Source organism: Microtus pennsylvanicus, chromosome 2 (genome assembly GCF_037038515.1).
Source record: "Microtus pennsylvanicus isolate mMicPen1 chromosome 2, mMicPen1.hap1, whole genome shotgun sequence".
Classification (NCBI taxonomy): domain Eukaryota; kingdom Metazoa; phylum Chordata; class Mammalia; order Rodentia; family Cricetidae; genus Microtus; species Microtus pennsylvanicus.
In genome coordinates this window covers 91422440-91444571 of record NC_134580.1, presented here as the reverse complement: position 1 = coordinate 91444571, position 22132 = coordinate 91422440, and the positions used below count along the sequence as shown (strand labels likewise).

Here is a 22132-nt window from a genome sequence, read left to right as displayed (position 1 = left end):
TTAATTAATTAATTGCCGTATTTACTTACTGACAAGGGCTCTCTCACTGTACCCAAAGGGCACCAGGAAGGTTATGCTGGCTGTCTAGCCAAACTCAGAACTCCGCCTGCCTCAGGCTCCCCGCACTAAGATTACAAGCATTCACTATCACATCCAGCATGTTCTATGTGGGTTTTGGAGATCAGTCTCAGTTCCTTGTGCTTTGAAGGCAAGAATTTGGCTGGCTGAACCATCTTTAGTGTCCTGGGATTTTTCTCATCATTTTTGTGTACATACAAGCAGTGGTTGAAGATGCTTTGCATCCTGCATCTTGTCACAGTGGTGCACCATAAACATTTTCTCTTTCTACCTACCCTCATGATGTCAGCCTTTAATGGTTGCAGACTAGAGCATCCTAAATAATCCCTATGGTTTAACAGACAAGACTTCTGTTGCATACTTAGATTCTTGCCAGGTTTCCTTCCATTTTGTTGTGACTATTATAAGGTCCTTGCCACAGCTATGTGCATATGTTCTTGCTCTTTTTGAATTATTCCCAGAAGTAAAATTATGATAGCAGAGGTTATGGACTTCCTTCTGGCCCTTTTCATATACTGCCTTGCTGTACCGGGCACAGCCTTACACAGGCTCACATCAGCTAAACCACACTTCACACAGCATTTTACCTTCCATTTTTGCACATTTTGTAGCTATAAAGTGATATAGCCAAGATCCATATAATTTTAATTTCTTTTCATTGCTAAAAGAAATAAAAATGTTTCCATATGTTTTCATTTTGTTCTGATAGCTATCATTTATTTATAACTTTTGCCTAGTTCTTTAGTTGAGGCCCAGTTTTCTGCCACATCTCAATGAGTCATGAACCCTTTGCCTCTGTGGTCCAACGTCTTTGTGTGGTCTTTTAAGTGTCTCAGTTTCCAGTTTTCTGGTGCTCCTTGGCTTGGGTACAGTCATATCTGCCTTTGGTTTCCTTCGAATGCTCATGGCACTTCAGAGCATCAGCAAAGGATGGAGACTATTGTGTTGCACACTAGTTGTTCTGCAGTTTAATTTTAAAGTGGAATTTTTAACTCTCATACTCCCCATGATCTGATGTTCTTATCCTCTCATTGGCCGATGCTGACCGTCTCTCTGACTTGCTAGTCACATACGAGAGACATGACTTAATCCTGCCTCTCCTCTATACAAGAACTGCCTCCTTATAGACTATGGTTCACGACGTCAGATCTTTACCTACTGTCTGCAATCTCCATATTCTTCTTTGTGAATCTGCTGCAGACTGAATTAGACTATTTTGCTTAAAAGCATTTTTTAAAAAGTTTCCTTTCAGAATCAAAATTTCTCATTGTTCATATTTCAGCATTAATTTCACTGACAATTTTGTCAAACTCCAAACTAGCCTCTTAGTCTTAATCAAAATCACACAGAATCTACATGTGAAATTTAGGGTAATAAGCAATTAACAAATTTTCCTTTTCCCATTAGGTGTACCAAAGTATACCTTTTCATTTCATCAAATCTGAGATTTTATCCAATCTTTTCTCTTGTTTCTCCACAAAGGTTCTACTCACCTAAGTAGGCTATAAAAATCTCAATAATTTATAACAGTCCTGAATTGAGTCTTTGATGGTGAAATAACTGAACTAGTTAACTCTGCGAGGTTAACCACTTTCTCTGGTTCTTGCTCCTTCATTTGGAATGTTGAGCTCATTCACTCTCACTGTCCTATGCTTCAGTGGCACCATGGTAATTTAGCAGTCTTGTATCTAGGGAAATTCATACCTCCCGTCCTGTGCAAAAGTCTCTACTGTGTCCTGCAATCTTCTAGAGAGACGTTTTCTTTCTTTTATAGCCTGAGTAGAACAGAAGTGAGATGTGGGATAAGCAAAGAAGAGAAAATCAAAGCAGGCACATCCAGAAACAGCCACACACTATAGAGCCTCTGGGACCATGGCTTTTGAGGCGTGGTGGGTCACATTCGACAGATCTTCTGTTAAAGAATGATAACAGGAAACTTTTCTAATGGGATATTTTTTTGGAGGAGAAATTAATCTAATGTATAAGTTGATTGTGAGGACATTCGAAGTATATTCTGGGGAGAGAGGAATGCATGTGCAAAAGCCCTGGAGGTAGGAACAAGGTTATCTGAAAACTGCAGAGCAGTCAGTGAGGCCAGAGCCGAAGTAAAGGGGAATGTGGTCCTGGGAGCTGACGTCAGAGGGGTGTAAGGGAGCCAACTCAGGTAAATGCTGTAAGGTTTGACAACTTGCAGCAGCAGGCAAAATCCAGCCTGTCATTTTTACTTGCACAGTGTGCTAGGGTAAAATTACTGTCTAAACTTTGAACATATTCCTTTAAAAACTATGTGAGGTAGGATTTGGTAAATGTAAGACAGAGATCACAGAGCCTAACATACTTGCCCTGTGGGCTCTCAGAGAAAAACTTCCAATCCTGATGTAGAGAATTCGAATGAGCAGTGGGAGCATTTGCCTCTAACTGGATAGCAAGCCACTGGAAAGCAAAGACGTGGCTTACATCTTTGGAAAGGGTGGTTCTGGCTGCCACGTTAGCCCACGACTTACTTAGCAGGCACATTTTGGAGGTCATGACCGTAGGCCAGATAATACACAAAGCAGTCGCAGGGACTAGGAGCGGTGGGCGGCTAAGTGGTTGCTTGGAGAATGTTTTAGAGGTGGTATCAAGAGTTGTTTTAGATTTGAATGAGAGAAAGGAATAAAGAATGATACCACCCCAAAGTTTGGTTTGCTCACTCCCTGTCAACCATGTAGAAGAAACCAAATGAGAGAACAACCCCTTCTGCCCCTCGGGGCTTGGCTCCTCTGTTCATCTACCACTGATTTCCCTTCCTAAGGAACAGTTTTGGCTGTGACACCATCCTGTCATAAGCTACTCCCATGTCTTGCTGCCTGTGGGACAGTGAGCGATGAGTCTTGGCCTAAATAGCCTGACTAGTCTGTCTGCACCCCAATGTATCCACCTGTCCCTGTCCATGGGCACTAACTACTGGATGGCTGTGAGAAGTCAAGTGTAACTTACATTTCCTACTTCCAGGACACAGTCCACCCATGTTGCTGTCTCCCTCTGACCATCTGCATGTCAGCAGTCTGTGTTTGGTCTGCCTTTTCCATAGAGCCATTCCTTAGCACATACTCTTACCCTCATGGTCTACTAAAGTTTTGTGCTTCACTTCTTTAATATGTATGCTGTTTCTTCATGTAACAAGGTTTTATTTTGTCCAAGTTTCATCTCCCCTGCCATACTACAAAAAAGGCAGTACTGTGGTGCATGGTTAAATACCCTTTGTGATGTTCCCACTCTGCACTTGGGGCCCGTATGACCCGTGAGTAATTTAATCTAAGTGTCAGTTCACATGGGTGGCTGTAAAATGGGGGTGATTATCATTGCATCACTAGTTAATATCAAGTGAGATGCTCCCTGTGTACCATTCTGTGTTATGTGCCTGCCATTGGATTGGAGCTAATTAGATCCCAGCTATATGAGTCCCATGAAAGATGTCTCTGTATCTCTTCCCATTGGTGGCTTGTGCAATCACTGTGCACACATTAGGAAATTGAGATGAAGATCTGTTGTTAACCCAAGTGTATATGGTACTATCGTATTAACTGTGACACAGACAGCAAGGCACCCTCTTTAGATACCAAATTCTTCCCATATTAAATGTGACATTCATGGCAACCTTGAAAGGTCACAATGGGGATGGACTGTGATGGTGTGTGAAGCACCTGGTGCATACATGGCATTGCTTCATAGCAGAAATCAACATTACAATGGTGATAAAAGGCTCCTCTTCCATCCTAGCACCAGAGCCATCCATTCCCCTAACAGCAATTCCCAAAATTTTGGCCTTAGACTAACAGCATCGGTATCATCTAGACCTTGTTAGAAATGCAGATCCTCGGGCCAGCCCCAGGCCACTGTGGAGTGGGGACCTGGTGATTCTGATATCCTCCAACATCTACAAACTACTGTCTTATATGAAAGAGAAGCTAGAATGTGAGGCTCTAAGCGTCTGCAGAGCAAATTAGATTCCATTCCTCTGGCATTTAAATCTTTTCTTTCTCTGGTGGCATCTCAATGAAAGACATGATGTCCCATCAATGTTTCTGAAGGTATCAGAGGAGAACAGCCCAAGTCACTCTGTGATACTGTACAGAGTCAGCAACTCTTGACTTCTGATGATTACAGAGCTGGTAGGAACACAGAAGAATTAGAATAGAGTTGAACCCACAGTTGATAGGAGGACATGTAATTTAGTCACTTATTCACGGTAGGAGTATGTATATACAACATGAGACATTGGAAACCTCAGTTAAGTTGTAAGGATACAAGCTCATGGGACTATTCCATTTAGACAGAGAAGATGTAAAGTGATTTAGTACATCTAATTTTAATGTAAGGTGTTGACACATTTGTAAATACAGCTGAAGTTAGTGCAAATGGTTCCATGAAATTTGGAAATATTGTGAAAAGCTGTATAATCCTACTTGGTATTAAAATCCGAGAACACTTAAATATCTCTATCGGAGGGGTGAACACAGCCACATTTATATTTAGTTATCCTCTTTTCAATATACCACATTTGTCTTTTTTTTTTCTCTTTAGACTTGTTGAATGACATGGGGGAAAAAATCTCTGTGAAAGAGCAATTCTGCTACTCCAAACAGAAACAAAATGAAATCACTCATAGCTCATTATCCAGACCTCTGCTTCTCTCCCCACCACCTGCTTCTCGTCCTCTACATTGCTCGTTGCCATGCCTGGAGGGTACAGGATGGATAGGCTAAAACTGCAGACAGCGCCTTGGGCAGCCAGTCTGCAACTCTGAAAAGAATAGGATGCATAAAAGATGCTTTTGGACCACAGACACAGAATGCCGAAATTCCTGTTGCTAGTGGTCCAGGGAAGATGGCTCAGGGGTCAAAGCATTTGCTGTATAAGCATGAGAACCTGAGTTCTGATCCCCAACACCCACATGAAATGCAAGCATTGCAGCATGTCCCTGTCATCTCAGCACCAGGCAGGAGGGTTCCAAGAGCCCTCTGGCTAGTCAGGCAACTGGTCAGGTTTAAAGAGCAACCCTGTCTCAAAAAATATATAACAGGCTAATGAGAAAGACAACCCATGGCCACTTCTGGCCTTCTCAAGCACAAGTATGGGCAAGTACACACACACACACACAAAATCTCGTTAGCTCTCTGACTTTGTAGTCTCCCTTGGGGAAGACACAGCCTGTAAGCAGGAAGTATCTTCTTTTAAAAGAGTGTGTGTGTGTGTGTTTAAAAAGTGTTACCTAGGGATATATTAGCATGATGTTGGGAGAATTAGGTTAGTACCAAAACAGTATGGGATTGGTACCAAAATCATACAGGATTTTGTTTTATTTTCATTGTCAATTAAATTGCTTTATTTTCATTGTCAATTTCAGCTGACTGTTCTTTATACCCACTTGTAGCTGGGATGTCACACTTGATTTTCCTACCATATGTTGTTCATTTCAGCCTAACATTGTATGGATCAGAGTCCCATAGAAGATCAGGCACCAGTGGCAGGTTTTCCTTTGGGCCATTTTATATTCTCTGACCTCCTGCTCTGCTGTTTGGGCAGCCACTATCAAATCGTCAAAACGGATGTGCAGAGGGAGGCGGAGAGGACAGTCACATGGGCCTCTCCACTAAGGGGACCATTTCTGCAGAACTAGCTACTCTATTTTAAAGTCCTGGGTTTCAGAGCCATCCCTGGTTGGTGAGATCTGTGTGAGAAAGACCGTTTGAGTTGCATGGGCAGAAAGCACAGTGCCCAGAAGGGAACAAAAGACTGCAAGATCCACGGCCCACATGGATACTCATAGGCCATGGTGCCCTCCTGCACTAGGCTGTAGTTACTTCTCTCTTGTGTGTCTCTCATCCCAGTTGTTTCTGAGAAGCTCAAAGGAAGGTAAGCCAAGTGTACCTCATTTACATGCTTTCAGTCTGGAACAGCTTTGGGTTCCTGCTCATCCTGGGCAGAGGCCATTTCTGAGGAGAGCAGCAGGCCCTTCCACCCTCTCCCAAGGGTGCCGCATGGCTATGCTCACAAAGTCTCCTTTCACCCATTGGCTGGACACTTGCTTCTTGAATGAATTCTTGGGGAGTTTTGTCATGGTTATTTTTCCCGGAATCTGCATCCCAAATCGTCGTGTTGCTTTTCTGCCAAGGAAGCCACAGCTGGTATGTGCTGACAGATTTCTTCCTCATTCCCACAGGCAGCACAAGGGGGTGGCCACAGGACCCTGCTGTACGGTCACGCAATTCTCCTGAGGCACTCTTTCAGTGGAATGGTAAGCACACGGAGATGTCAGCTTTCACCATTCATGAGAAAGAAAGGATGAACACTGACAGCAGTTCAGAATATAAATAATTCAGTCCATTTTTGCCTTCCTATTACTTCCCACATAACCCAGGGATTTATGTTTACTGAATGTGTGTCCCATTGAGTGAGGAAAAGAGCCATTCCCTTTCTTTAATCTTCACAAAGCCTAACCCCGCCAAGCATAGTCCACCGATATACTAAATACCCAGTAAATATTTCTCGAATGCATAACTGATCAAATGAACTGTGGAGGAACTGATTTGTTTAGTATTTGAATAAAACAAACCAAATGGGATTTGTGTGAAATTTCTCTACTTGTACACAGCAAAAGAAATGGAATGTGTCCAGGGCCTTCAGTCCTGGAAGAATTTGAATCCTTCCAGGTAATATGCTAACCGAGTGGCAGGAGGAAGATAATGGACCAGGCAATCACAGAAAGCTGGCCCGGGCTATACTAATCAGGGACTTGCAACCAAAACGCTAGAGTGGCGATAATTCAGCCAAACTTGGAAAGCAAAAGCGTGGAATAAAAAATAGGCAGAATTTAATAAACATAACTTGAAAAATTCATACACTTCTGATGTTTTGCAAGGAGTTATTGCAAATATTGTGAGGTTGATCTAGTATATGAGCTGACTCCAATAGTATTTGCTCTCAGCACCTAAGTATATAATTTGTGCATGCTCTCGGTGTAAGGAAGATAGCTCTTCATTTTCTAACCCTAAGAAAACTGATACACTAACTGTGCAAACAGGAGGACCTGAGTTCAGACCTCCAACACCTGCTGGGAAGGTTGGCATGGCCACATGCAATCCTAACAGCGTGAGGAAGGGACAGGGGATTGCTGTTTCTTCTCACACATTCACAGGTTCTCCACACGAACTTCTCAAAGCTTGGGCTTCCAAACTGTAGCATGCTCAGCAGCTACTTCTTAAATAATTGATTTGCTGCAGCATATTTTGTCTGAGCACTGGTAAGGAGCTGACCTTTCAGACCGAACCCTTGCCTGATTTGCTACTTCATGGCAAAGGACCGCACAAAGCTGGCCAGCTGTATTTGAGTACTGGGGCAGTTTTGAATGAGGAGACCCTTTGCCTGGCAATCTCTGGAATTGAGAGATGATCACCTTTTAGAATCTGTTTGCTTATTTACAATGAACCCTAAAATATGCTCTTTTTCTGCCCAGATAGAATAAGTAAATCTTGAAACAGTATCCCCCCCACCCCATGACTCGGAAAACTTAGGCTAGCACCTGGTAAAGATGCAAAGGTTTGAACTATTTATGCCTAAATTCACTCCTCTTTTAAAAAAAGAAAGTAAAAAAATAAAACCTCACTCCCAATTAACATAAACCCTCCACTGGCTTTCTTTTAAGTAGCTTTGGTGTAAAGCCTATGAAATAAGCCTTTATAATGCACCGATTTTTCACCTGCTTGCAGAGAGCTGGAGGTATGCCTGTGCTTCTTTCCCTCCCGCTCTGCTTCCAGCCTACACAACTGTGCATCATCAAGAAGGCAAGGAAACAGCCCTCGTTTATTTCCCCTATTAAACTGCTTTAAAGATCATTTTAAAAGTTTCACCTGCATATATGTTGTCATAATCCACAAAAAAAGTGGATAAATGTTATTTTGAGAGGTTTAAAATATCAGGAGATTCTTTTAAAAGAAACTCCTAACAGTTGACAAGGCAACATGAAGAGGGGAAATCCCACACAGCCCCATCCCCCAGATCAGTGGTTCTCAATCTGGGGTCAAATGACCCTTTCAAAGGGTCACCTTAGACTGTTGGAAAACACAGGTATTTACATTGTGATTCATAACAGTAGCAAAATTATAGTTATTAAGTAACAACAAAAATAATTTTATGGTTATGGGGGTCACCACAACTTGAAGAACTGTATCAAAGGGTCACAGCCCTAGGAAGGTTGAGAACCACTACCCTAGATGAAGAGCTATAAGAGGCCAATGGGTTCTGAGAGATGGAAAAACACTCTGCTCAGGGGACAATGCCCCACATAGACTATGCAACCTCAAGTGATCGGCTCTGGACACACATGGACTCAGTAGATTGTGTATGTGTGTGTATATATATATATATATACACACATATATATAAATGGGATGTGTGTGTGCGTGTGCATACATATATATGTATGTATGTATAACAAAAACAATAGAAGATTTCATGAATTTGGGGGACCATATGGGAGGAGTTGGAAGGGGATGGGGCAGGAGAGAGGTAGAGGCAGTGCTTATATATGAAGTTCTCAAAGCATGTTAAATTAAATTAAATGGGGAATTGTCTGATTTCCCAGCTTCCTCTACCCACCTTACTTATCCAAGCACAATTTTTATTATTATTCCAATATAATTCATTCTAATCATATGTTACACATTTAAGTTTTGTGTTTATGTCAGCTGTACAAATGTGCTATTTTATGTGACTTCTTAGCTCAAGATCTTATAAAAATAAAGTTGTACGCTCTGTGCACATCCTTTATCAGTATTCTTAGTGGCACAGTACTTCAGAAAACAGAAGAACCAAAGCTGATCTAGCCTCTTCTCTACTGCTGGCTTTTGATGTTCCATTTGTATTATTCTCAAGTTCAAGTTAAAAGGTCAAGTCGGGTCTGCCTGCCTCTGGGGAACTTAGGAAGGGCCAAGGTTGAGTTTTAAGCTTCTTCCTGAGCTGAGTATAAGAAACGCAGCTTTAACTGATGGATTTGGAGGAACCAGATGTTACCACATTAGAAAACTTGCTTCAGGGCTGTGGAATAGATTCTTCAGGCTGAAAATGAACCGAGTCTGTCAAGGAAGATGCTGCATTGGAAGCCATGGAAGCCACTGGTGGAAGAGCCTCTTGCCAAGCTCTGGAAGTGGCCAATATGATCACAGTGTTCGATGGTTGATGTGAATTAAATGCTCTGTTAAGCTAAAAATATGAAAAAAATTCTCAGAACACCTTTGAATTAAAGCATATTGAATATTTCAATTCATTCTGGATAGAGTCCTAGACATTACCAGATCATCAAATAAGAATGTCTTTGAGATTTTACATTTAACACAAAAATATTTTCCAAAAGCATGACGTCACTTAACTTTCCAATGAGGAAGAAGCCTGAGTCTATTTTATAGTCGCTGATTTCCTGCATTTAATAGGAAGCTAACTAGTGGTGGTACCAGGACTTGGTAGAAGGGTCTGACTCCCAGTATCTGCTCTTATTCCACAGTATCTAACATGCTTGACCACGTCAAGATCCCAGACAGATAAACTTGCCTTTGATGTAGGTCTGCGGGAACATGCCACAGGTAAGCTGTCATTCCCAGCTTCAGCCAGCGGGATCTTGTGCTAGGGACTTTTGAGAAAGAAGCTGGATATGTTACTCATTTGGAATTCCACATCAACAAGGTCCAAAATGTTAAAACTGATAAAAAAATATTTTGAGGATGATTCAAGGGAGGATGTGTGAAGCATATGAAAATATGGAGTCTAAGGCAGGGAGGGTATGGGGCCTGAAGCCCGAGTGCTGGAAACTGTTTTAATGGTTTATTACTATAAATGGACAGTTTAGTTCTTGAGAACTTTAGGTACTGAGTAACTGCTAAGGAAACAAATAAAAGTGACTTCATTAGGGCATAGTAGTGGAATACTATGTCTAGATTAGAGATATGGGCCCTTTGTATTCTTCAAACAAGTCATTCCCAAGTCACTTTCCCTAATGTCAGTCAGTGATGCCCATCAGCCTCAGTTTTGGCATTCCAGTGTATTTTCCATATATTTATTGCGTATTTTTCTATAAATGTACCTAAGCTTTATCTGTAGTATTTTAAGCAAAAACCTATCTCTGAAAGTAGAGAAATGTTTTTGCCATAAATTATGTAACAACAACAAAATAATTGTCAAATAATTGAGAAATTAATGATAAATAAGTGTCAATATTAGATCAAAACTTAAAACTGTTGTGATAGAATTAGTTTAAAGAGAGTTTTTTGTCTTAAATTTCACACTAAATAATGCAATGTCATTTGTCTCCTACAAAGCATCAAATACATTGGAAACCACCTCATTGTGTGTATGTAGGCATGAATGTAAATAAAGCGATATATATATTGATGATCAGCCAGACATGGTGCATGTGTCTGAACCTGGTACTAGGGAGGCTGACAAAGAAGAATCTTAAGTTCAAGGTCAGCCTGGGCTACTTAGTATGTTTAAGGCCAGTCTAAGCTCTATAGCAAGTCCTTGGAGAAGTCAGCACTAAGAAAAGTAGTAGCCAGGACAATACCAGCTCTCTCTGGAATCCAGAAATGAAGGGAGGGGTCCAAGACAACTACAAATATGTACGAAGTTACACGGTCAAGAAAATACCAGTTTCCTGGGGGCTGTTCTGAAGACCAACAGAGAAGAAGATAGAGGTTGAAATGAGACATACGATTGACACCTCCGTGAGGGAAAATGCTTTGTAATATCTGCAATTAACCAGCAGAGGAACAGCTGGCCAGGGATGTAGCATGTTCCCTGTAGCTGGAAACATGTGTAGACATGACCATCTGTCAAGGGCGCGGCATATAGAATTTCTGCTCCAGGTAGAGGTTGGGCTATTCTTACCAATTAGAACGTGTGGTCAAAAGCAACAGAAATTGATTCTGATGGATTTAAGGCGAGAAAGGATTTGCTGGAGGGATACTGAGTAGAACATGGACTAAAATTAGAACATCAAAATTAACCAGGCTGAGGAAAGAGAGACCAGGGAAGTAAAATCACTTAGGGAACAACAGAAATTCTGTTTGGAGTCTAGTCTTTAACAGGATGGCATTTCCACCTAACTGGAAGGGAGGGCCAATGCTGCATCTCCAAAGACGGACAAACTTCTGTGCTGTTGTTCTGAATGAGGCTAGTGTATCAGCTGAGGGTTCAGATGACCTGAGTTTGTGATGATCAGGAAACAATGTAGGATCCTACCCTCGCGCACCTGCTGTCTCTGCGGCCTGCACCACGCTGTCTGTGCTCTCTCTTTGTACACTGGAAAGGCAGGGCCTGTCTCTGACTGTTGTGATGCTTTTCCCCCTAGAGTAAGATCATGTGGGAGTCAGATTTGAGGTTTCTTTGTTCTTAGCTTGTGTTTTTCTTCAAGTATAACTTTCTCTAGAATGTTGTCAACCATTGCTAAAACTTACAAATTGAGTAGAATGTCAGTCTATGAATGGAAGCTGACCTCGCTGGACCAGCCAGATGCCAATCTTCTAGCATGTAATTGGGGGAGTCATGTGGTCCTTCTGCTTATAACTGTGAGATGATGTTGTGTTTGCTGAGAGCTAGAAAGGAATGGAAAAGTCACACTTCCTAGCAAGGAGTTCAGGAAATTACCTAATTTACTGTTAGAGCCGCTGATGGAAAGAAGGACAATAGACCATTGCTCATTTCAGAAGTCATTTTCTGAGTCCCTGAGATCAGAACCAGTAGGACCCTCGGTGACAGCAGACCTAGTAGATACTTGAGCTGGGCCAGGTTCACACTGGCTGTTCAGAAACTGACTTGTGTGGGGACATACAGGAAAGGGGTGCCAGGCTGCATGCTAAGTTAGGGCCTGGAATAGTTTGCTTTTCTTTCATCTTTGACCTACTCCACTCACACTCTCCTTGAGTCAGGAGAGGCGCTGGGTCCCCCAGGGACAGTCAGGGTTTTCTGGGATGAGACCTGTCACGAAGGAGGGCACATAGAATCCACTGGGATAGAATCCTGGTTCCATACCAAGCAATTTTGTCAATGCTCTGTAGCACAAACACCTTAACTGGGTTGGATGTCAAGGAGAAAGTGGGATGAAATAGTAGGGGGCATTTCAACAATAAGTCTGGATCCCCCCCATACCTACTGGTAACTTCCTAGACTTAGCAGACTAGATAATCAGAACAACTGACTTGACTGCTCAGTTCTTCACATGTTTGAAGTTTTGTTTTGAGTCTACTCCTTTGACATAGGTTTAGAATGTAGACCTGTGAGACCATGAAAGTGCTGCCATGCGCTTTGGAGCCAGTGACCGACACAGCCTGGGAGTTCAGGGACCAGTTCCGAGGACATGAGAAGTGGCAGGGAAGTTGCCCCCTCACTTTTACGTGTGTCTGCTCATGATGCTTTTCATGCCAGGTGCCCTCTCACGGCGCACAGAGTTTATACGGGAGAGCCTGATCCTTTTCCACTTCAAAGATGGAGTTCATATCCTTTTGTAATGCATTTTTAAAGGTAGTGAAATACCTACATACAATTTTAATAGATAAATGGCACTTTGATATTTATTAAAAAGATCTCCCAAATCTAAATTCCTGCCTCGGGCACCTGTGTTCAGCTCTTCTATCATTGCTTGCTGCTGTTTATGAAAAATACATATATGCTGTCATTTCATTGTTCTTTCCAGATTAGGTTTTATCTATTCATGTCCTGATAAAGCTTAATTCTCACGTTCTACTTTTCACTGTCCTTCTTCCTTACATTCTCAATATGTTCTTATTTATTTTTATGTAAAAACAAAACTAACAACTTACATTGATATAACTACTATCACATATTTGTAAATAACCCACAGGTTTGTTTTGCCTGGTTTTGCTTTCCATGACTGAATCATGGATTCACTTCCAAGCTTTCCCATTGATGCAAAAATGTCCCTGAATTATAAGGATCAGTCACATATCTCTTCATCTTAGAAATATCCACTATCACTCAAGGACTTCACTTTGCCTCTTCTACCTTCTGCTTCCTTTTGACTACAGCATGGGTCACTATTTTATTTTGACTAACCACACTATACAGTAGCTTTTGCAGAAAAGATGTATGCAGGTACCAAGTTATCTGAAGGTTTGTTCATCCTTGCTTCATAAGTAATTCATAGTTTAGTTTAATTGTGTATTAAAAGTTTTTTTTTTCTTGGCGTTCTACAGGCTTTTGAGACAAACTGGCTACTGACACAAGCGTGTTCTGATTCCTGATGGTTTGTGTGTGACTGGTTTATCTTTTCTGAAAACTCTTTTTCTCTCTCTCTTACATCCAAAATTCCACAGTGTGATTGGACTCTTTCTGTTGTGCAGTCTCAAGAGGGTGCAGTGTAGGGTGGATGCTTAACTATGCAAGGTGCCCTGGGGACTTTCCTGTTCACAGATGCTTGCTGACCAGCACTGGGAAAGCTTTAGGGGTATTATTTCTTTGTTAATACTCTTTATTCTTGCTCTGGGATTCCTCTAGATTGTTTTCTAGAATTTTATTTTAATCAGAATATAATTACATCCTTTTCCTCTCTCAAACCCCTCATGTGCCCTCTTCTTCCACCCCCTACTTCTCCTTCTCCTCTCACTTCCTCTCAAATTCTAATTCTTCCTTTGTTTTGTTTTTAAGACAAGATGTCACTGTGTCACTCTGGAACTCTAGACCAGGCTCACCTCAAACTCAGCAATCTGCCTGCCTCTGCCGTTTGAGTGCTGGGATTAAAGGTGTGCACCACCATGTTCAATTCTAATTTTTTTTCTCCTTTCTAAACTATTTTGCTGTTTTCTTTTTGGAAGATTTTCCAACTGTAATTATTTTGTTTTTCTTCAGAATTAGAGTCATTTTCTTCCTCTCTTAAGGGAATCCTCATGACACTTTCTGAGTATAACATTTTCTTTCCTTTTTAGGATTGTTACTTACAAAATTGTTTAAAGTTTTTGTTCTCTGAAGTCTTAATTTTTCTAGTTCTTGCTCCACCGTTTTTGTTGGTTTGTTTCCTGATATGAATGTCAGAGACATTCCTCAAATTCAAAATGACCGTTCATCTTTGCCCATATTTAAGTCAAGGTCACAAAAGTTGATTGGAAGCTGTGTTGTCGCTGGGCATCTGTCAGTCCTCACTCTGGGGTTAACTTTCAGAGCCCTGAGCACTGACGAGAGAATCTCCAAACCTGGTAGCTTTTACCTTTGAAACATTGGCTTCCCTAAAAAGCAATCCTCAAATCCGAGGACCGATAAAAATTATTCAGCTTTGCAGCTGGCATTCTAGAAGTGGGGGGGGGAGCAGAAGCAAAGGGAGAGAAGTTGGGGTGTTTGTGGTCACACATAAACTATAGTTATCTGCTCTCAGCAGGACTCCACTGGCTTATTTGGCAGTATCTTACAGAATTTCCAAGGCCAGACCCTTGGGGCTTTGCAACTCCTTGAATTCTGCTGTCGCCTGAGGGAGGAAGAGGCATCTGCTTGTGTGGGATGGGCAAGGATCTGGGGCTTAAAAGTCCTCAAAGCCTTTTAGCCATTCTTCCTGTTTACAACCCGTCTTCACCTCCAGCCCAGTCAGTTTTCCTGCTGGGATCTATTCATAGCAGGGTGTCCTTTTAAGTCAGTGGCTTCTTCTCCATTTCGTTAGTTAAAATTGTGATCCCCACCCCTCACCCCGTAACAGTGTTTCTTCCTTGGCACATATATTTCCACATGTGTTAGGCTGTTCTTATAGGTTTGAACCTAAAGAACCAAATGAAAACTCTCTTTACTATTGTTTTAGCACATCTCATAGAAGGTGAGGAAGAAAGGTAAAATTGCTAAAATGCTCAATTTGTCAATGAAATAGGGTCCTCAAGGTTCCCTTTCTGTGGGGACAAGTGTTCAGAGCCTATCATATAGCCCAGGCTAGCCTCAAACTCATTAAACCAAGGACAAACTTGAACTTCTGATCTTGTTTTCTCATATACCACCACAACATACTTTGAAGTCTGTTCTTAAAGAGATATGTAAAGGGGAGTGTGAAAAAATCATGTCCTATGTCTGTTAAAATATTCAGACTTCTGTAGCTACTGGCCTCCAATAACCTGCCCCAAATTGTGTCTTTCTGTCTTTATTGGAAATGAAAAAATACAGTTTAAAGCACACATTATTAGACAACAGGGCTGGTTATAGGTGACTAGAAAGTGAAGCAAAGAGACTTTGGGAGAAGGGAAAGGTGTGTCATCAGGAAGGAATATGGGACAGAATGGGATCACTGCTTTCCAGGACACAAAGGCTAACTCACAAAACCTTCATGTAGGAGAAGCCTGCTGGTGGACCATACATCCCGCCTCCAAACAGAGGTCTGAAGGAGAGAAAGTGCGAATCGGAGATGACCTGATCCTCGTCAGTGTGTCCTCTGAAAGATACCTTGTAAGTACCTCTTAGCAGGAGCATCTTTGGTTTTCAAAAGGGAAATGGGGCCACAGCAGGCTGGGTAGAATAAGATGTCTCTCCCCTATGAGGCAATCATACTGCCTGGAATTTAACTGTTAGCTTTCCTTCTAGAGTGTTGTGTTGTATTGAGCAAATGCTGCTAAGATGAATTAGTCAGATTACTATGAATTTAGCACATTGTTTGGCTCTTGCAAAATGGAATAAAAGAAAAAAAGAATACAGAAAAATAAGCTTTTATAGAGAAAGAAACAATGTAAAATATTAGTGCAGGAGTATTGCAGAGGCTGACAGATGCATATGGGGTCTTGAATCTGAGTATAGGTACCCGGCAAGCTCTGCTCAGGGTGGGGATGCCTGAAGATAGAGAAATGCCAAAGAGAAGTGTTAAATTTCTCAGCAGTTTCTTATAGGGCCAATCCTGCCAACTGATTTCTCCTTGCTTTCTCCAAATGTTGAAACAATTTTTCCCATGTGTGGGTTTTCTTATCCTATAAAAAATAGACATTTTATAAGTGGATAGAATCAGGGGTGCAGCTGAGGTGACAAGGTTAACGCTTGCCTACCATCTCTGTGGCTAAGAATTTATTCTTCCTGGACTACAGTGCCCACTATAAAGCTGCTTCAAGATTGAGTAAAGCAAGCTCTCACACAGGCCTTGTAGAAAGAACCACAGAACACTGTCGCTGTCTAACTTTATTCTTGAGATTGTCGTCGGTAGCTCGACCAGGACTGGGCTAGCAGTTTAAAGGGCATTTCCCTTCTTCTCCCACTGCAGCATCTCTCGATATCAAATGGTAGCATACAGGTGGATGCCTCCTTTATGCAAACACTCTGGAATGTGCATCCTACGTGCTCGGGAAGCAGCATCGAAGAAGGTAAGCCACTTTAATGCCATCAGCCCAGAGCCTGACATTCCATCTGGGCTGTGGATGTCAACATTTTCTGCTGTTTCATTCACACACATTGTGGCTTTATTTCTCCTACGTTCTTTCTCCAATGTCAGTATAGATTGTTTTCTCTTCTGAAGCCCCATGGGCATTGTTAACCTTGCTTTTAATCCATTGGCGCCCATAGTTGACTACTACAAGCAAGCAGGACTTGGATGGATACCTCCCCTCTCTCACCAGGTTTTCCTTTTATTCATGCTTGCTATTGGTAAGAAAACAGGCCCAGGAACTTTCATCTTAGAACATTTGCCAGAAAGGTAACATGCCTTACTCCCCACCCCATGCCCTGCCTCTCTCCATAACAGGGAGAAGCTTCCTTTACAATAAATATATAATTGGTCTTTGATTTTTACTTACCTTTATGGAGCACCCCTTAAAATAATAAATGAAATTTTCTCAGCCTTAAATTCTTTCCGTGGAAATAAGGTCATGTAACTTTGTTTTCATACTGTATTTCTTGGAGAGAGGCAAAGTCAATGCATTTTACAGGTTATGTAATAAACACATTGGCCTTACCTCACTCATAGGTAATACCACAGCTGAGTAGAAAAATAAAATGCCAATGACCCAAGAGTTATTGCATTCCATTCTAGCACTTTATAGAAAGATCTGAATTTTTAAAAATAGTCCTATCGCAGGCTTTAACCCCAGTTTTCTTCCTGAGCCTCACAGTTGCAAACTAGAGAGGTGCCTTTCAGTGTTGTGATGTTTGTCAGGGTGATAGCCCAGTTTCACAAGTCACCACAGTTAAGCTAAATAGTTAGGAAGGGACAAACCCTAAGTTTCCTGGTAGGATATGAGAGGCCTTTAAAAACCAGGCCTTTGCTGGGGCTATAGATCAGTGATAGAAGGATTGCCCAGCATTGCCAAGCCCAAGGTTCTTTCTTTTTCTCTACCCATGCCCCCCACCCCATGTGTGTGTATGTGTCTCCCTTCCCCCTCACCCACACACATACACATAGATACAAACATCAATACACCTCTTTAATCTATTCAGTCTTTCCCTGCTATCAGGAATCCAGACACCCTGTCCTAAATGCTTCCCTAGAAGGTTTCAGCTCCATCTCTTTGTTAAATGTTTCATCTTCAACCACAAAAATAAAATTACCTCAGTCCCAACAGAGAGCTTGTGAAGATTAATTAAGGAGTGTTTGCAAATCATGTCAAATGGTTCTCACAGACGTGCTGAGTGCCCTTGTGTGCATGAAGTCGGAAGAGCTCATCAGCTCAGTCATGGGGCTGGGTGGTGAATGGCCTCTCAGCATCCACAGGACAGAAACCTGCCCTGCCCTCATGGACCTTAGTGCCCTCCTCTTCCTGACTGTGACCCATAGACACACACACACACACACACACACACACACGAGTGGAGAGAGAGAGAGAGAGAGAGAGAGAGAGAGAGAGAGAGAGAGAGAGAGAGAGAGAGAGAGAGAGATATTTTGGTTAAGAAAGGTTGTCCTGTGCCAGCAATAGGCAGTTTTCTCTAATGAGGAGGATGTTGATTGGAGAAACCCACAAACTATTCATGATGGACTCTTAATGGACATAGTCTCACCATCAAGAGAGGATGAAGAGTTTAATCAAGGGCTTGATGGCTGAGGTTTTTAATTTTCTATGTAAATTGGCTACTAGGAATTCCCTTCAGTGTGTCATGAATTATTCAAATGAAAAAATGCAACTGTACATATTAGTATAATTAGCTATTGGAAAAAATACTTGTGAATATTTGAGAGGAGTTTAAGATAATCTTTCTTTGCCTAGGTAAAAAAGAAATAAGCTAAGGAAAATCAGACGGTTGCTGTGTAGTGTGCTCTGGCTACACCAATTTCCCCTCTAGCAGGATTTCTCATTGTTACTGTTTTAATCCAGCATCCAAAATAGTTTGAGACAACCCTCTCCCCCCAGTGATCTAATTATGTAATTTAAAAAGAAAAACTCCGAATACAGACATGGAGCCTATTAAGTCCATATGTCTCCTGAGAACAGAGTAACCTAGAGATTTTTTAATTCAGAAGAATAACAAATCCAATTTCTTTGTGCAAAACCAGCTCAGCCAGGCCTGTCTCCTGCTAGTATGCTTCTTGAATTAATGCTTGGAATTCATTTGAAGACCAGTGGGTCACCATGCCCTGGAAGTTCGTTGTTTCTTTTTACTGTCTGAACTCCATGACTGTTGTGATCCCTTTTGGCTGAAATCTGAGTGCTTGTTGATAGCAGTTAGTACACGTGCCCACTCAGACACACTGGAGTGGGTCTGCCTCCCATATTTTGCTGTATAGATGCACCATTGAATCTTACATGTATTTGTTAGCTACATTTGAAAACTACCTTGTCCTCAAGCAACTCTGAAGAGCATATTATTGCCTTCTCCTAAACAGCTCTCACAAAGAGATCGTCATACCATTCCAGGTTATTTTTATCCTATGATCATAATCTGATTAGATTTTATCATAAAGTGTATACACTCAAATTGTAAGAACTTCTCTAAGCTGGCAGGTGGTGGTGCACACCTTTAATCCCAGCACTTGAGAGGCAGAGGCAAGTGGGTCTCTGTGAGTTCGAGGCCAACCTGGTCTATAAGAGCTAGTTCTAGGACAGGCTCCAAAACTACAGAGAAGCCCTGTCTCAAAAAACCAAAATAAAAAACCGATAATTTTCCTTTTGTTTTTTAGTGATAACAGTTGACACAGTGGCTTCACCTTCCACTTGATATTTAGCCTTATTTACATATTTCTGAAATTCTACTTAGCTGCAGTGTTAGAATTCCTTCCTGCCTGAGGTCTGAAATCATGGACTCTGTAATTTCCCAAATGTACCTCTCTTGCTGTTTGCTTGAACCAGCTAGGACCTGCATGAATTTAGCCTCATTGAGTGTGATGTTCTCTTTAAGCTTTCTATAAATTTATGGTGGAATACGGTTCTTTCATAGGATACTTACTTGGTGGGCACGTAGTTCGTCTTTTCCATGGTCATGATGAGTGTTTGACGATACCGTCGACAGACCAGAACGACTCTCAGCACAGGTAAACCGCTATCCTCTTTTGTTCTCTGGGCTGTCTCTAGTCTCTGGCGATTCACACTAAGGAGTTTGCATTTTTATTTGGCCACACAGGAATTGCATAGGGATTTCTCAGTTGGGCTGACCTTCATCTAGCCACAAGTTCCAGTATGTTAAATAGGAATGGAAGACAATAGCATTTGCTCACAAAAATGATGGGTTTATATTCAATCTAAGCAAACAATGCTACAATGTGTCCCAAACCATCGATTGTCTTTGATTGTTCCTGATTCTCAAACACCCAGTTGGTGTGGAAATTCAGCCCGTTTGGGAAACTGTGTGTTTTCACAAGTTATTGCTGCTCCTTGAAAGACAGCTTACCTCCGTTCCTCCCATTTTGTGTACTGAGTAATTAAGATGAAGTTGGTTTCATTTTTCTTGTTACCAACTCATTGGGAAAAACTAGGCATCAGAATCCAACAGAAGATGGATTTAGCTGAGGAGTACAGCCAGAGGTAGTGTTGATGTCAGCTGTTGATTGTTTAATTGGCTCTTATTCAAGATTCAAAATTATGTGAGTCAGCCCCGTTGTGTCTAGAAGACACTGGTTCCTTGAAGTTATTTAGTACCTCTGGCCTCTTACAATCTTCCTGCCTCACTTCTGCATAGGTCACTGAACCTTGAGGGGGATGGGTTTGATAAAGATCCAGTCGCGGATCTCTTTGTTATTCCCATCTACTGCAAGAGGAAGCTTCTGTAATGAGGGTTGAGCAACACTGTGCTCTATGGGTATAGCACTATGTCACTAGAAGTCATTTTATTGCTGTGTTCCTTTTGCACTGTAATCAACATACTAATAGTAATAAGGAATACTACATGCTTCTTGTGTTCGTGTGTGCTTTTTTCCATATTTTTTACAGTGTGTATTTTTTTTTCTCTTACTTGATTTTCCTTAGTTTTTCTGTTTTGGTTTTTATTTTTTTGTTCTGTTATTGTTTTTCCTGTGTGTTTATTTTTTTTGAGAGAGAGTTAGAAAAAGAAAATGAAGTTGTTTGGGGAGGGAAGTAGAGAGGATATAAGGGGAGTTAGAGTAGGGGAAAGAATATCAAATATATTTTGTAATTTTTCAATCAAAGGTTTTTTAAAGATTCAAAATTATGAAATGGAAGATATTAACCCACATAATAAATATATACTTAATAGTTATTACTATTTTGCTTATCATCAAAGGAAAAGTACATAAAATGCTCTGCTCTGTGACTGTAGAAGTCTCATACTATAAATAAAAATCAAACCTCCCATCCAAATTCAGCTTAATTTTGGCAGTAATTAGTCTGATCTGGTGACAGTAGTTTCTTGTCTTTTCGTCATGCTTACAAGATCCTTTTCAACGATATTAATTTTACTTCATTAGCAACATTAGGGCTAAATCTTGACATTTTGGAGATCATGTTGATCAGACTTTTTGCCAGTGGTGACATCCTGGCTAATCTCAGGTGAGAGTGTAGAAAGCCGAAGTTCTGTTGGCTTTCCATCAGGACTAATTTCTTATTCCATGTGCTGACAGACCCAGAAGCAGTGTAGTTGAATGTATTACTATAGGAACTTTCCACTGGTAACTTGAGCCCCTTATAGTATGTCTCCTCCTACTTGCTATGCCCTCTGAATGCCCTTCATAGGAGCCATATGTGACATAGAACAGAGCATCGAACACACTGAATATAGATCTATATAAGTATTGTGAGTCAATTACTCCATGCCTCCTTAATCCCAGTCAGTGGCTGATGGTCATGTCTATGCAGTTGACCTGATTTCCCTTGGAATTATGGAACACTACTCAAATATTGACATGTGATCTTCAGTTGCAGGATATTTTTCCATTTCATTTTTGTTTCATATTGATTTAATTTTAGTGGTTTTCATTGCTGCTGCTGCTGCTTTGAACTCGCAGACATCAGCCTGCATCTGCCTCTCAGTTCTCAGATTAAATGTCTGGTTTAATTCTCCGATGTATGCTTTCTCTGTTTTCTTTAAGTGGGCACTTAGTGCAACAAATGATAGCCTTTGTTGGAGAGGTTGTGGAGAAAGGGGTACACTCATCCATTGCTGGTGGGAATGCAAACTTGTGCAACCACTTTGGAAGGCAGTATGGCGGTTTCTCAGGAAATTCGGGATCAACTTACCCCTGGACCCAGCAATACCACTCTTGGGAATATACCCAAGAGAGGCCTTATCATACAACAAAAGTATATGCTCTACAATGTTCATAGCAGCATTGTTTGTGATAGCCAGAACCTGGAAACAACCTAGATGCCCTTCAATGGAAGAATGGATGAAGAAAGTATGGAATTTATACATATTAGAGTACTACTCAGCAATAAAAAACAAGGACTTCATGAATTTTGCATACAAATGGATGGAAATAGAAAACACTATCCTGAGTGAGGTAAGCCAGACCCAAAAAGAGGAACATGGGATGTACTCACTCATATTTGGTTTCTAGCCATAAACCAAGGACATTGAGCTTATAATTAGTGATCCTAGAGAAGCTAAATAAGGAGAACCCAAAGAAAAACATATAGGCATCCTCCTGAATATTAACCTTCAGCAAGCGATGAAAGGA

The 22132-nt window shown here is 41.2% G+C and overlaps 1 protein-coding gene across 1 annotated transcript in view; it reads left to right on the top strand.

The window, feature by feature from the left end:
• Ryr3 (ryanodine receptor 3) overlaps positions 1-22132 on the top strand; it is a 524632-nt gene that overhangs the window by 210540 nt on the left and 291960 nt on the right. The window contains exons 4-8 of the mRNA XM_075961717.1: positions 6284-6358; positions 9620-9698; positions 15428-15540; positions 16340-16439; positions 19441-19534. Of these exons, the coding sequence (XP_075817832.1) occupies positions 6284-6358; positions 9620-9698; positions 15428-15540; positions 16340-16439; positions 19441-19534 (461 nt within the window). The remainder of the gene's footprint in view (positions 1-6283; positions 6359-9619; positions 9699-15427; positions 15541-16339; positions 16440-19440; positions 19535-22132) is intronic.